General features: G+C 38.8%; 1 protein-coding gene across 2 annotated transcripts in view; it reads left to right on the plus strand.

Annotated features, from left to right (window-relative positions):
- Positions 1-16,642, plus strand: part of TARS3 (threonyl-tRNA synthetase 3) — a 61,161-nt gene extending 44,519 nt beyond the window's left edge. For both annotated transcript variants that reach the window (XM_077869289.1, XM_077869299.1), the window contains exons 13-19: positions 1,255-1,392; positions 4,529-4,606; positions 4,691-4,791; positions 11,142-11,246; positions 13,370-13,442; positions 14,389-14,503; positions 15,829-16,642. In XM_077869289.1, the coding sequence (XP_077725415.1) occupies positions 1,255-1,392; positions 4,529-4,606; positions 4,691-4,791; positions 11,142-11,246; positions 13,370-13,442; positions 14,389-14,503; positions 15,829-15,977 (759 nt within the window). In that variant the 3' untranslated portion in view covers positions 15,978-16,642. The remainder of the gene's footprint in view (positions 1-1,254; positions 1,393-4,528; positions 4,607-4,690; positions 4,792-11,141; positions 11,247-13,369; positions 13,443-14,388; positions 14,504-15,828) is intronic.
- The last annotated feature ends 63 nt before the right edge of the window (positions 16,643-16,705 follow it).

A 16,705-nucleotide genomic window follows, 5' to 3' on the forward strand; every position in this document is an offset into this window, starting at 1 on the left:
ACAGATCCTTGCCTTTCCCCCTATTCTTTTAAAAGGCTTTAGTTTTGCTGACCCTATTCTGTTTGCATTTAAGCATGTCCTTCTTTCTCCCCACCCTCACAACCCCTAGCTCTGATCTGACTGCACTCCCTGGGGCCTTGGTTACATCCTAGGCTCAGCTGCCAATCTCACCTGCATTTCAGCTCTCTTTCCTGAGCTCCAGATCTCAACCTGACAGGGGGCCTGATAGACCTGTCTGCCTGACAATCACAAGCATCCTCATATCTGCCATGTCTAAAATCAGCCCCTATTTCTGCCTCATACACCACTGCTTCCACCTTCCCTGTTCACTCTTTCAGGGGCTATATCAACATCCTCTCTACTGCCTGGGCCAGGAGTCCAGGTGCCCTTTACTCTTCACTCCTTGTGTCTAGTTAGTCACAAGCCCTATTGATAACTCTCCCTAAATGTATTATTAATTCCTGAATAATTTTGTTCATCCCTGAATTTCTGGCACAGATTCCTTGCATTCCAGCTGCTTCTCTCTAGTTCAAACCACCATCATCTCACTCCTAAACAACCCTACCAGGTTCCCAATGGGCCTGGCAATCCATTTTCCATACTTGAAAGGAACAGATTGGATTGTGTTGGTCTCTCGCTGAAGAACCCTTCATTGGTTTTCCATTGCTCTCAGGCTAAAAAGTGTAAACATTAACCCGGCTTTGAAAACCCTTAATTCTCTTTGACCTTTGCCTGCCTCTAGCCTGATCACCTACAACCCTTCTGTGCCCTCATCCCTGTTGTATACAGCTAGGTCCCACAGCAGCTTCCTGTGGCTCTCATGCCCTAGACTGCTTCTCTGTCCTCTGGGCCCTCACTCTCAGTATTTCCTCTGCTCTAAAAGCTCCTGCCCTAGCTTTCCATGGAGATCTCTCACTTACTCTCTGGCTGCAGCAGCACGGGTATTACTTCCTTTGGACAGCTGCCCTTCCCCCTTTTGTGTGTCACTGCTCATGGTGACGCAGCCTTGCCTGCTTCTTTGTCTACCACTTGCACTGGCCCAGGGACTGCTGGTATCCTGCTCACACCAGGCATGTGCTGGGTTGGGAACTCCCTGGATATCTGAGTAAGGAATGGATGAACAATCAAAACAGTGTCATGGACCATATAGTAAAAACTTGCTTTACTTCTCTCTGACACAAAGACTTTTTAAAATGCCATAAATAGTTGTAATTTGGTGTTAACTATTTAGATTTTCGTTTGTTCTCATTTCAGATTGAAGAAGAAATAAAGGGCTGTTTGCAGTTTTTGCAGTCTGTTTACTCAACGTTTGGCTTCTCCTTTCAATTAAATTTGTCAACAAGACCTGAAAACTTCCTAGGAGAGGTTGAGCTATGGGATGAAGCTGAAAAGGTAGGGAGAGACAAAGCACACACCTTTATTTCTGTGAGTGTGGAAACCACCTGAGTGACTGCAGTTACTTTGCATCAGGAGGATGCCATGCTTTGCAGTAGAATTGTTTAAATTGGTAGTTACAGGATAAATACGCAGACTATAGAATGTGGCTGCCCGGTTTTTCTTCTTTACATTTGTCTCAAACACTTTTAAAGTTTATGTCAGGTTTTTATTTGTACTTTTTCAAGTGTCAGTCACTAATAACCAATTTCCTCAGTTTTTAAAGAAGAATCCTCTGATATGCAGGCATGCTTGGTGTGTGTTTGGCTTATTTTAAGCTGCTGGATATGGAGCCAATGTAGCATGACTCATAGATACAGATGCATACACCAGATGCTCAAATCCCCTCCACAATCACAGCCTCTAGTGCCATCCTCTGTCTGGGGGCACACAGAGACTCACATGCCACATCTCAGCTTTGGAAAACCAAGATTAAAGAGCTCATCATGCTTTTTTTTTCTTATTAAAAGAATACAAGACATGTCCTGTGTCAGTTTTTATTAGAAAAGAGGATGGTGGCCAGACACCCCAGGAAGGCCTGATCCCTGACCTGCCTATTGGTCCACCTCTTCATGGAATACTCATGGACACTGATCACACAGATCATTAAGGAATTAAGAATCAGAGGAACACTGTATTGATAGTGTCACAGTTTTCTGTTAGGTACTGGGGCAGGCAGAAACTGGATAGAAGCAATTTGGGCTTGAGATTTAATTGGGCCTCCTCTCCCCACTGTTCCATGCCCATCCTAAATGCATGTTTTTCCATATCTGTTGAATGGAAAAAGAAAGTCACATGAGACAGCCTGCCCCAGGATGCTGACACAGTTTACCTGCTTAGCCACATGGAAGTAGGAAGAGGAAAAGAGGGCATAAAGCTCGACTCTGGAGCACTTTTTGCCTAGTTTCAAAGGTTAGCTCCATGTATGAATTATAGAAGCATTAAAGTCTGAAATGGTGATGATGATGATGATGATGGTGATGATGATTATACCTACTTCATAAGGTTCTGGTGGACTTAAATGAGTAATTTATGTGAGGAATTTGTCATAGTGCCAGGCACATGTAAGTGTTCAGTGAATATTAGATGTTGGTATTATTAATAGTAGAATCATCATCATCATCATCATCACTCCATACATGGAGCGTGGGGGGTAAACAGTGGGGGGACTCGGTGTGGGCCTGGCATGGGGGGAATGGGCTGTCCCACCATTTTTTTTTTTTTTTTTTGCACTTTTTTAGCTCATTGACTATTCCCTTAGAAGATGGGAATCCTACTCTGGGGAGTTTTTCCCATGATGTCGACCCCTGATCTGGGAAGTAATTTTATATATATATCTATATCTATATATATCTTCAGATGTCTCTGAAATGGTTTGAAAGAGATATTAGTGAAGTCAGCTCCAAGACCACATTGTTTCTGGGCTGTCAATTCACTGTTACCTTATTTCCTGTCTCAGATTGTGTGTAGTTAGGGAACCCAGCAGAGCTCTCTAGACAGCTATGGCAATGTAACCATCAGATTGTCCAACCATCAGCTTGTCCAAATAGCCAAAATGTGAGGAGCAAAGGGTAGCGTAGATTTGAATGACGTGAGTCCTGCTTTCTATTAAGTTTAATCAAGGAATCTGTGACCTAAAGAAAATCCACGTTTTCTTATGAAAATTAAAATCCAAATGGGAGTTTAATGTTCTGTCTCTCCAATTTTTTAATTTAACCTAAGCTCAGCTGGAGGGTTCCTACTCAGGTAAGTCTGAAGGGAATGTGGAATGCTGCTTCAGCAGGCCTGGTCTGGCCTCTGCCTCTGGAACCTCTGTAAATCTACCAGCCCCTTGGAGCTGGAATAACCCCACTCCAAATCTCTTTTGCATTCCACTTTTCCATCATTTCAGTGAGTCATCAAGATCTCTAAGAACGTCCCAAACCCATACACACACAATTCTAAGCAAATCAATATGTTTAGAGCCCAGCATGTACCAAAGGCTTTCTTATCCTTGGCTGTTTGTATTGGGCCTTTTGATTACTGTGTCCTCAGAGGCCCAGTGAGGATCAGTACACACTGCTTTATTCTTTTCCCCAAAACCTAGCCTTTCTTTGGCTTTTTAATTCTGTGGGAGCTCCCTAAATTCTCTCCATCACTTAGTTGCCTCCTGCAGCTGGGTTCGTTTTCTCTGGGAATATATTCCAGTGCCTCTTCTGCTTGCAGAAGCAGAGTAAGGCAGAGGCTAGTTTTCTTGCCTTTGAAATGAATCTGTGGTGGTGGCCTTCTTCAGTGCTAAGTAGGATGCAAGCTGCTGTAGTAGAAGCAGGCCCATGAGAGAGCCTCCTGGATCTGGATCTCAGCCAAGACCAACTCCTCATGCACTCTGAGATCTTGGAAGAGCCTGCCAGGACCCCACAAGTCAGCTTGCTTGATAACTCTGGCTTCAGCCCTGAGACATCACCACTGCTTTGACTTCCCTGTCAACAGTTTACTTCCAAATGTCAATCCCCCTCATGGGCAACAGTATATCGAGATGATGACAGGACTTTGAATGCTGGTTTGACAGTATTCTGGCCAGGGACTTAGGAAAGCCCGGATGCTTCCCAAGGAAGCTATATCCATAGGGAATAGCCAGAAGACTCACTGACACTTTTTAAGATACTTATATGTATATCCAATCACCATCAGTTCTGCAGTCTGCACTACAGGCTAGCGTCAAAGGATTTTATGTGGCATAGGCTGAAGATCAGAGTGGGCCTCCTGCTCCCACCCTCCATAATCATGAAGGACACCTCTCCCCAGCTACATGTACAGAGGTAGAAGAAAAGCATGAGACAGTTAGCAAGACCTTCTTATCCACCTAAACAGAGTGAAATGGGAGAACATAGAGTGGATAAAGGAAAAAGATCAAAGTTTTCATGCCTTTTAATGTATAGAGACCTCAATCACAAAGGGCAGAAGGGGGAATATAAAACATACCCAATAAATACATGTTGAACTAAAACAGAATATAATTAAGATTTGTAATTCCTTACTTTTTTGAGCTATATGGCAAAAAATAAAAAGTACAATGAAGTATAAGTTTTAAATGTTCTTTTTTTTTAAAAAATAGCAATTACAGAACAGCTTAGTGGAATTTGGAAAACCATGGAAGATGAATCCAGGAGATGGAGCATTTTATGGCCCTAAAGTAAGTAGACCATATGCCTCAAAAAGAGTAAAATTTAAAGGAAAAACAAATGCTGTCTTTAAGCAAACATCATTTAATTTACAGATTGATATAAAAATCAAGGATGCTATTGGCAGATACCATCAATGTGCTACAATTCAGCTGGACTTCCAACTCCCTATTAGATTTAATCTTACATATGTTAGGTGAGTAATTGAATATGATAAATAATGTAGTACTAATATGCTGTTATTTGTTATTTGAACATGAGCAATAAAATACTATTTCTATTTTTTTTAAGATTTATTTATTTTTTCATGAGAGACACAGAGAGAGAGGCAGAGACCTAGGTAGAGGGAGAAGCAGGCTCCCTGTGAGGATACCAATGCAGGATTCAATCCCAGGACCCTGGGATCCCGACCTGAGCCAAAGGCAGATGCTCAACCACTTGAGCCACCCAAGTGCCCCAGCAATACAAAATAAGCATTAATACATAGACTAGTAAGTGTCTAGTAGTATATGAGTGATATACTAATTTATTTTTAATTTTTTTTCAAGTTTTTATTTAAATTTCAGTTAGTTAACATGCAATGTAATATTAATTTTAGTTGTACCATATAGTGACAACACTTCCGTGCAACACCCAGTGCTCATCATATGTGCCTTCCTTAATCCCCATCATCTATTTCATCCATCTCCCCATTCACCTACCCTCTCCTAACCATTAGTTTGTTCTCTATAGTTAAGAGTCTTTTTCTTGGTATGTCTCCTTCTCTTTTTTCCCCTCTACTTGTTTGTTTTGTTTCTTAAATTCTGCATGAGTAAATTCCACATATTAGTGTCTCTCTCTAACTTACTTTGCTTAGCATAATACTCTCTAGCCCCATTCATGTTTTTGCAAATGGCAAGATTTCATTCATTTTTATGGCTGAGTAATATTCCATTGTGTGTGTTTTTGCGTGTGTGTGTGTATATATATCATATGTGTGTGTGTGTGTGTGTGTGTGTGTGTGACTTCTTCTTTATCCATTCCATTCATTGATTGGTGGACACTTGGGCTGTTTCCATACTTTGGCTATTGTAGATAATGCTGCTATAAACATCAGGGTGCATGAACCCCTTTGAATTAGTATTTTTGTATTCTTTCAGTAAATACCTAGTAGTTCAATTGCTGGATCATAGGGTAGTTCCATTTTTAACTTTTTGAGGATCCTCCATACTCTTCTGCAATGGCTACACCAGTCTGCATTCCCACCAACAGTACAAGAGAGTTCCCTTTTCTCGCCGACACCTGTTGTTTCTTGTGTTATTGATTATAGCCATTCTGACAGGTGTGAAGTGATTATCTCATTTTAGTTTTGATTTGCATTTCCCTGATGGAGAGTGATGATGAGATTCTTTTCATATTTCTATTGGCCATCTGGAGTGTTTTTTGGAGAAATGTCTGTTCATGTCTTCTGCCCATTTTTAAAATTGGATTAGGGTTTTGTGTGTGTGTGTGTTGAGTTGTATAAGTTCTTTATATATTTTGGAGACTAACCCTTTATCAAATATGTCACTTGCAAAAATCTTCTCCTATTCAGTAGGTTGCTAGTTTTGTTGATTGTTTCCTTCCCTGTGCAGAAGCTTTTTATTTTGATGTAGTCCAATAGTTTAGTTTTGCTTTTATTTCCCTTGCTTCAGAAGACATATCTAGTAAGAAGTTGCCATGGCTGATGTCAAAGAAGTTACTGCTTGTGTTCTCTTCTAGGATTTTTATGGTTTCAGGTCTTACTTTTAGTTCTTTAATCTATTTTGAGTTTATTTTTATGTATGGTGTAAGAAAGTGGTCTAGTTTCATTCTTTTGCATGTAGCTGTCCAGTTTTCCCAACACCATTTGTTGAAGAGACTGTCTTTTCCATTGAATATTATTACCTGCTTTGTTGAAGATTGAAAGACTGTATAATTGTGGGTTCATTTCTGGGTTTTCAGTTGTTTTCTATTGATCTGCATGTCTATTTTTGTGCCCATATCATATTGTTTTGATTACTACAGCTTTGTAGTATAACTTGAAGTCCAGAATTGTGGTGTTTCCAGCTTTGTTTTCCTTTTTCAAGATTGCTTTGCCTTTTTGGGGTCATTTGTGGTCTTATACAAATTTTAGGACTGTTCTAGCTCTGTGAAAAATGTCGGTGGTATTTTGTTAGGGATTGCGTTAAATGTACAGATTAGTTTGGGTACTATGGACTTTCTAACAATATTTGTTCTTCCAGTCCATAAGCATGGAATGTCTTTCCATTTTTTTGTGTTATCTTCAGTTTCTTTCATGAGTGTTTTATAGTTTTCAGAACATAGGTCTTTCACCTCTTTGGTTAGGTTTATTTTTAGATATTGTATGATTTTTGGTGCAGTTATAAATGGGATTGATTCCTTAATTTCTCTTTCTGTTGTTTAATTATTAGTATATAGAAATGCAACAGATTTCTGCACATTGATTTTATATCCTCCAACTTTGCCGAATTCATGTATTAGTTTTAGCAGTGTTTTGGTGGAGTCTTGGGGTTTTCTACACAGAATATCATGTCATCTGCAAATAGCAAAACTTTTACTTCTTCCTTGCTGATTTGGATGCCTCTAATTTCTTTTTGTTGTCTGATTGCTATGGCTAGGACTCCCAGTACTGTATTGAATAAAAATGCTGAGAGTGGACATCCCTGTCTTATTCCTGACTGTAGAGGAAAGCTCTCAGTTTTACCCCCTTGAGGATGGTATCAGCTGTGGGTTTTTCATATATGACCTTTATGATGTTTCCTCTAAACCTACTTTGTTGAGGGTTTTTTTTTTTATCATGAATGGATGTTTTACTTTGTCAAATGTTTTTTCTGCATTTAATGATCATATAGTTCATATCCTTTCTTTTTTTAATGTGATATATTATGTTGGTTGATTTGTGAACTTTGAACTACCTTTGCAACCCAGGAATAAATCCCACTTGATCATGGTAAATGATTTTTTAAATGTATTTTAGATTCAGTTTGCTAATATTTTGTTGAGGGTTTTTTGCATTTGTGTTCATGAGAGATATTAGCCTCTAGTTCTCTTCTATTTTGTGTGTGTGGTGTTTTTATCTGCTTTTGTTATCAGAGTTATGCTGGCATCATAGAATGAATTTGGAATTTAACCTTCCTTTTATACTTTTTGGAATAATTTGAGAAGCATAGGTACTAACTCTTCTTTAAATGTTTGGTAGAATTCACCTGTGAAGCTGTCTGGTACTGGACTTTTGTTTTTTGGGAGTTTTTTCATTACTGATTCCATTTCTTTGCTGGTTATCAGTCTGTTCAGGTTTTTTATTTCTTCCTGTTTCATTTTTGGTAATTTATATGTTTCTAGAAATTTATGCATTTCTTTTACATTGTCCAGTTTGTTGGCATATGGTTTTTCATAATGTTCTTTTATAATTGTATTGCATTATAATTGTATTTTTGTGGTGTTGGTTGATATTTTTCTTCTTATTTGTGATTTTATTCACCTTGGTCCTTTCTCTTTTCATTTTGATAAGTCTGACTAGAGGTTTATTAATTTTATTAATTTCTTCAAAAAATCAGCTCCTGTTTTCATTGATCTGTTCTATTGGGTTTTTTTGTTTTTTAATTTCTATATCACTTATTTCTGCTCTAATCTTTATTATTTCCTTTCTTCTGTTGGCTGTAGGCTTCATTTGTTGTTCTTTTAACAGCTCTTTTAAGTGTAAGGTTAGATTGTTGATTTGAGATTTTTCTTGCTTCTTGAGATAGTCTTGTATTGATATAAACAACCCTCTTGTGGTCCTAAGACCACTGAGTGCTTCATCCTGAAGGTGTTGGACTTTTGTGTTTTCACTTTTGTTTCCATGTATTTTTTTCTTCCTTTATTTTCTGGTTGGCCCATTCATTTTTTTCCAACCTCCATGTATTTTTTATCTTTCCAGATTTTTTCTTTTCTTTTTTTTTTTTAAACAGTGGGTTTATTTATTTTTATTTATTTATGATAGTCACAGAGAGAGAGAGATGCAGAGACACAGGCAGAGGGAGAAGCAGGCTCCATGCACCGGGAGCCCGATGTGGGATTCGATCCCGGGTCTCCAGGATCGCGCCCTGGGCCAAAGGCAGGCGCCAAACCGCTGCACCACCCAGGGATCCCCAAAGCAATCTTTAAAAAGAAAAATAAAGCTGGAGACATCACAATTCCAAATTTCAAGTTATACTACAAAGCTGTAGTAATCAAAACAATCTGGTACTGGTATAAAAACAGGCACACAGATCAATGGAACAGAATAGAAAGCCCCAAAATAAACTAACAACTACATGGTCAATTAATTTTTGACAAAGGAGGCAGATATATGCAAGGGGAAAAAGACAATCTCTTTAACAAATGGTGTTGAGAAAGTTGAACAGCTGCATGCAAAAGAATGAAACTGGATCACTTTCTTAAAACATACAGAAAAAAGAAAACCCTCCAAATGGTTTAAGGACCTAAATGTGAGACCTAAAACTATAAAAATCCTAGAAGAGAGCATAGGCAGTAGTTTTTCTGACATTGGCCATAACATTTTTCTAGATAGATCTCCCAAGGCAAGGCAAACAAAAGCAAAAATGAACTATTGGGACTACATCAAAATAAAAAGCTTCTGCATAATGAAGGAAACTGTCAACAAAACTAAAAGACCACCTACTACTGAATGGGAGAAGTTATTTGCAAATGACATATCCAATAAAGGTTATTTTCCAAAATATATGAAGAACTTTTACACCTCAACACAAAAACACAAGTAATCCCATTAAAAAGGGGCCAAAGACATGAATAGACATTTCTTCACAGAAGACATCTGGATGGCCAACAGATACATGAAAAGATGCTCAACATTAGTGATCATCAGGGTAATGCAAATCAAACTCTCAATGAGCTATCACCTATACCTATTCAAAATGGCTAAATCAACAACATAAGAAACAACAGCATTGATGAGGATGTGGAGAAAAAGAAACACTCTTACACTGTTGGTGGGAATGCAAACTTCCAGCCACTGTGGAAGACAGTGCAGAGGTTCCTCCAAAAATTAAAAGTAGGACTACCCTATGATCCAGTAAGCGCACTACTGGCATTTACCCAAAGAATACAAAAACCCTAATTCATAAGGGTATATGCACCCCTGTGTTTATTGCAGCATTCTTTACAATAGCCAAACTATGAAAGCAGCACAATTGTACATCCCACTAGACAATGGACAAGGAACAATGATTACTTATATTTCTTTTTCTTCAACTGCCCCCTGGGCCCCTTGTCCATTGTCTAGTGGGAATGGGTGGGGTGATTAACTTTTAAACACATATGTATAAACGTGTCTATATATAGTGTACATATATATATAGTAAACAAATATATGTAAAATGGCATTCAACTTAACTAATTATGGCAGTGCAAATTTTTTAAAATTTCATTTTATATTTTATAAATAACAATCATTCATCTCATGATTCATCTTTAGCATTTGTGAGAAAATCAGAATTTATAATCTTTTTTTAAGATTTATTTATTGATGGGCAGCCTCGGTGGCTCAGTGGTTTAGTGTCACCTTCGGCCCGGGGCATGATCCTGGAGACCTGGGATCGAGTCCCACGTCGGGCTCTCTGCATGGAGCCTGCTTCTCCCTCTGCCTGTGTCTCTGCCTCTCTCTGTCTCTCTCTCTCTCTCATGAATAAATTTTTTTTAAAAAGATTTATTTATTGGGACACCTGGGTCGCTCAGCAGTTGGGCATCTGCCTTTGGCTCGGGGCGTGGTCCTGCGTCTGAGGATAGAGTCCCGCATCGGGCTTCTGTGAGGAGCCTGCTTCTCTCCCTCTATGTCTCTGCCTCTCTCTTTGTGTGTCTCATAAATAAATAAATAAAATGAAAAAAAATAAAGGATTTTTAAATTTATTTTAGAGAGAGAGAGTGTGTGGTGGAGGTGGTGCAGCGGGAGAGGAAGAGAGAGATTTCAAGCAGCATCCCCCCTGAGCACAGAGCCTGACACAGGGTTCCATCCCAGGACCCTGAGATCATGAACTGAGCCAAAAACCAAGAGTCAGTCACTCAACCAACTATGTCACCCAAGCTCCCTGAGAAAATGAGAATTTAGAAACAGAAATCCATTTTCCGTATTTCTTCAATGTCTTCAACAATTGTTCCAACATGGTACTGGTGGAGTAAGCCATAGTTCAAAATAAAGTTAATTTAAAAAAATTACAATTTGCAAGATCACCTGTCAACATTAGTAAACTGATCATAGCCAGTAGTTTAGAATAAAAGATAATCAGTAGACTTATAATAGAAATAGTGCTCTAATATTACCTTGCTTTTTCCTACATAATGTATTTCATTTCCATTTGGTTCGTATTATTATTTCTAATACATGGCACAGTTTATACTTAAAAACGATTTTTGAGGAATTCGTTGTTTTTCCTAGTTCAGGAAAGTAACTTTTAAATAGAAGGTAAGAAGATAAAGTTATTATTGAATCTTAAGAGAATACATAAATGTGTAATTTTCATTTTTTAGTAAGGATGGAGACGATAAGAGGAACCCTGTGATCATTCATCGAGCCATTTTGGGGTCAGTGGAAAGAATGATAGCCATCCTTTCAGAAAACTATGGGGGGAAATGGTAAGTGATATGGAAAAGAAAAACTGTATGTCTGTTATTTTGAAATGTCATGTCTAACAAGAGAGGATCACTGTGAAAAAATTGGTGGCTCCTGCCTTATAATAGCAAGTATCCAAACAGCAAGTAATCTATTCTTGTTGAAGCTGCCAGATCAGGAACCCAAAACAAAGAAGACAAAAGCAGTGTGACATAAAATTGTCTCATTTGCCTTTTGGGGGAAAAAGGCAAGAACTGAAGAGTTATCTTTTCACCTATTTCAAGCCCTTTAAAGATGTAGTTGTGTCTGGTGACCCTGAGAGTACCGTTCCACCACTTGCTGTATGGCCACCCTTCCTTCAACCCATGTTGTTCACCTAATGGGGGTGCCCAATCAGCGTTGGGAGAAAAACATGTAAACCTGCTTCACACATGGCTTTGAACAGTGCTTTGGCACAAACCTAATGAGGACAGCGACAATAGCCTAGTGCTACTTAGGGAAGAAGTATAGAAGAGAAATGCCATCAAGTACAGGAATTTGAGTACATCTCCTAGTCCTCTTCCCCTGAAAGGAAAAATGGCCAGACCTATGGAGTTTCAGTGATGCCTGGGTCCTGTTACTGCTTTGGCCACAAGATAAGAGACCTAGAAGTAATTAGGTTGGAAAACAGATAATAAGTGAATTTGCAGGAGAGAAATGTGAATAATTACTCAGAATGGGCCATGAGGGTGGTGTCGCCCACACAAAACCCTTAGTGTGGGGTGTTTTTAAATATTCAAACTCAGGAGGACCCGTTCTGTGGTTCCCATCAGCTTCACTCTTCCCGTAGTGACTGTTCAGTGGTTCATGAACAAAGGAGCCACCCAGGAGTATGGACTCAACACAGACCTCCCTGAGTTCCATCTGGCTGTGCCTCTTCCAAGGCCTCAGTCTGCCATCAGTAGTGATCAATCCTGGTCCCTCATGAGGAACCAAAATCTTGGGGAAGAGTCAGCTTCTTGGGTCCTTTTCATCATACAAGGGCCATGACTTGTCCTTGCTGGAAAAGAGATGAACTCTAGAATCTGCTTAGCTCTTCTTTTCTCCCATGTCTCTGTCTACAGCACCATATATATACTTACTGAGCCTGGACACTCAGAAACACAATAAGGCTTCTGACCATGGAAATAATTTTTTTAGCAAAAGAAGTAAGGCACTGAGCTGACATTGTGGGATCCACTAATACTACTGTGTCCCCAGAAGCAACTGGCCTTACTGGCAGTCAGGGCACCAGCTGACAGATGATACATTTTGTAATGGTGTGTCCTATGCCATATGAAAGTGCTGCAGATCAGCAACCACTGGTCTGTGACATCTTTGTCTCCCATCTCATTTTGAAGAAATTGATCACACCAGTTCACATGCACTTGTGTGCATGTGTAGGTTTCATTCTGTAAAATTTTATCACCTGTGTACCCACCACCAGTCAAGACATAGGACAGTTATGTTGCTTATGAGGATTCCTCGTGCTGCCATTTTATTGTCACATACCTCCTACCCCATCTCCATCATCATCCTTGGACAGGCACTCACCTGTTCTCCCATCTTCATAATTTCATCATTTCAAGAATGTAACATACATGGAATCACACAGTATGCAGCTGTGTGGGATTGGCTTTAATCCCTCAATGGAATTCCCTTGATACCCATCCAACTGGTTTCAAGTCTCAGTAGTTGGTCCTCTTTTATCGCTGTTGGTGTTCCATGGTGTGGATGCACCAGTTTGATCTTCCATTGAAGGACATTCAGTGTTTCCAGCTGCTATGAAAATTAGCAGGAAGGTTTCTGGGTGAGCATGTTTTCATTTCTCTGGGGTAAATGCCTGGAGTTCAATTGCCCAGTGGTATTGATAAGTGATGTGTAGCCCTTCCACTCAGCAGCTGACTTGTTCTTCCCTTCCTTTCCTCCCATAATCCCCAGCTTCCTCTTTTGTCTACTCTGTTGCTTTTTAGCTCTCAATATGATTTGGTTTACATCCACACCACCCTGTCGAATCTGATCTCTTATGAAGTCTTACTTTAAACCAAATATTTGGTTATTTTTTAGATCACATAATAAAGTGATCATCATTAGATTTTGAAAATACGTATTTTTACATATTTTTCAGGCCTTTCTGGCTGTCTCCTCGTCAGGTAATGGTGATCCCTGTGGGGCCAACTTGTGAAAAATATGCACTTCAGGTAAAAAAGAGACAAGAAAGTACATAATAATATTGATATGTAGTCTGTGAAGATTTTGACTCGGAATGTTATTTGTGCCTTAAAATATTGCATCACTAATACATTACTTTAGCAGCCTGCATTTTCAGTAATTGAGAATAACATCTGAATCATGTCTGTGTATTTGGATCAGAACTATTTTGCTTCTTAATGTTTTTGAGAAATTGGGAATTTTTAAATAAGATTTTATTTATTCATGAGAGACACAGAGAAAGCCAGAGACACAGGCAGAGGAGAAGCAGGCTTCATGCAGGGAGCCCAATGTGGGACTCGATCCCGGAACTCCAAGATCATGCCCTGAGCCAAAGGCAGATGCTCAACCGCTGAGCCACCCAGGTGTCCCCAGAAATCTGTATTTTCAAATATCTCGTATTTAAGTTATTCTTTCCCACATGGCTCTGTTAAGGAAGAATATTTGTCTATTGCAGTGTAACAGATACCTCCAAGACTTAGCAGCCTGAGACAACAAACATTTATTATGTTATGGTTTCTGTGACTCAGAATCTGGGAGCAGTGGCGAGGTGATTCTGGCTCAGGGCCCCTAAGAGGCTCTAGTTGTGCTGCTGGCCTCTCAGGGCTACCTCCTTGGGGATCACTCACATTACGGTTGGAGGCCCCAGTTGTGCACCATGTGGGATTTCAGGGGTTCCTTGAGTATCCTTCCAACACGGCAACTGGTGTCCCCAGAGGGAGTGATGTTAAAGACATAGAAGCTATAGTCTTTTAGCTTAATCTCGGAAGTGACGCGCCATCACTTCTGCCCTGCTCTGTAGTCACACAGAGCCACTGGTACAGTGGGAAGGAAATGACACAAGCTGTGAATACAAAAGGCAAGGACCCTGTGGGTCATCTCAGAGGCTGGCTCCCATAAATACTGTGATTGTAAAAGTGTCTCATTTTCTTGTAGGTATCCAGTGCATTTTTTGAAGAAGGATTCATGGCTGATGTTGACTTAGATCACAGCTGTACACTAAATAAGAAAATACGAAATGCGCAGCTGGCTCAGTATAATTTTATTTTGGGTAACTTAAGTTTGTATTTTCTCAAATGCTTGTTTTCTTCCACTTTAATTCCAAAAACCAAAATGGTATAACTGTATGAATATACTGTAAACTACATGAGTATGATATAACTATGTGAATGGTAAAACTACATGAATATGGTATAATTATGTGATTATGACAATTTGTTTGTTACCTGTACACAAAGAACAGTCCATGGTGTTCCTGGTCAATTGTTCATAAATACTCTTTGTTATTTGCTGGAAGAAGAGTTATAAAATCTCACATGAATCCTGTGGTATAGTATCACTAGCAGTAGTTAATATCTTAAACCAACAATGAAAAAATGTGAAAATGATTTTCTCAGAATTATGCTTTTTATATTTCAGCCATGTGACAGGTCTCCAATATTCTCCCTTGCTTTTCTGATTTATTATAAATCTTTGGGATTAAGATAATGAGTTGGAAAGATTCCAAATTTAAAGTGATCAAAAGAAAATTTAAGTGAAAAAGTGTCCTTAAGGGATATAAGTACTTAGATGTAGCATCTAAAATTTTGATTTTAAAATGTTTCGGAAATCAAGAGAAACTGATACTGGATGCTTCCAGGCATGATATTATTATCTCCAGTAAGTTGACTGATTCTGTAGAAGGTAAAATAAATATGTATAGGATTGTACTATTAGCAATTTGTCATTGAAAGCATTTATGTAGTAGATATTGTGATGTTTCAATCAGGCTCCTTCTGGTGACAGAACTCTCGCATCGACTTAGACAAAGATGGAATTTACTGGAAGGGTAATGGAGAATTTCATGACATGGAAGGTGGAATTAAATAGTAAAATCATTGGGAGAGTAACTAGAACAAACTGCTTAACTCTTATCCAGACTGTTCCTCCTAATTTCTGGGCCCTACTTTGCTCCAGTTCTTTATGCTCTTCTTGAATATCTACTTTATTCCTTTTACTTGGTGACCAGTTTCTTCCTTCTACATGGCAAGAAACAAGTCTGCAGATTGCTGCATCATCCCACAGGAAGGGGCGCTAGAGAGAAACATTTTACCTACATTCCAGAAAATTCTGGTTTTCTGGCAGGGGAAGGGTCTTGAAGATCTATCTCCCTGCTCCAATTTGTACTCCAAGACCATAGTATGTGTTCTTGCAAGTGGATAATAAGGAGAGGGGATCTAATCCTTTTCTCAAGAAACTTACTATCAGAGGATGACTTCATGGTCATTAGATTAATACTGAAGAAAAACTCAATAAGACATGTATCATATGACTGTCGACTTAATATTTAACACATCATTTATTTAAAATATGTTTATTACCCTTTCTTTTCTGCAGTGGTTGGAGAAAAGGAAAAGACAAATAATGCTGTAAATGTTCGAACAAGAGACAACAAAATTCATGGAGAGATTTCTGTAACATCTGCCATTCATAAGTTGAAGAATCTCAAGAAATCACGTATACTAAATGCTGAGGAGGACTTCTGAAGTTTTCCTTGTACTTGGCTTCTATGTAACCTTGTTTTGACTCCTAAAAATGCATTTTTCTTAATTATCGCTATTATTCTAAGAACTTTTGACTCACTGATGGGTACAGTGAGAAAGGAGACAATGGATAAGTAGTTAATATAAGAAGTTTAGCTCATTAATGTGTCCAGGAACAATGTGAGAATGAGCTGGGGAAATTTTTAATTTCCCAAATGCCTTGAGATTTATGTGGGAAAATGTTATTTATTGAAAGAGGGAAATACTAGGATATGAAAATTAGGAGAGATTATTGCTGAGATTGTTGGTTTCAAAAGATAGGCTCCAAATAAGAACCTGCAAAGCTTTTTTTAAATATAAGGGAAAATCCTATTTTCTAGGACAATACCTCTCAGGTATTTTTATGGTTGTTTTACTGAAGTTCACACTGAAAGAAACTTTATCTCAAAAATTGGAATCATCACTTAATTTGTTTTACCCAACAACCACTGAAGCAGCAGCTAGTACTAAATATTGGATTACTGATAAAAGACTCAGAACCTCAAATTCAGTGTTATGGAATATACTGGTTGTTTGCAGTGTAGGTTAAGAGTTTCTGTTTAATGCTTCTAATTGCCAACTGAGTCTTGCTCATTTGTAGAAAAAATAAATTCCTAAATAAAATGCAACGTGCAGTGTTTCCAGTATTTCAGCTATGGGGTTTATAACAGTAGGTTGCTCCCCTAGAGTTA

This window comes from Canis aureus, chromosome 2 (assembly GCF_053574225.1).
Source record: "Canis aureus isolate CA01 chromosome 2, VMU_Caureus_v.1.0, whole genome shotgun sequence".
Taxonomy (NCBI): Eukaryota; Metazoa; Chordata; class Mammalia; order Carnivora; family Canidae; genus Canis; species Canis aureus.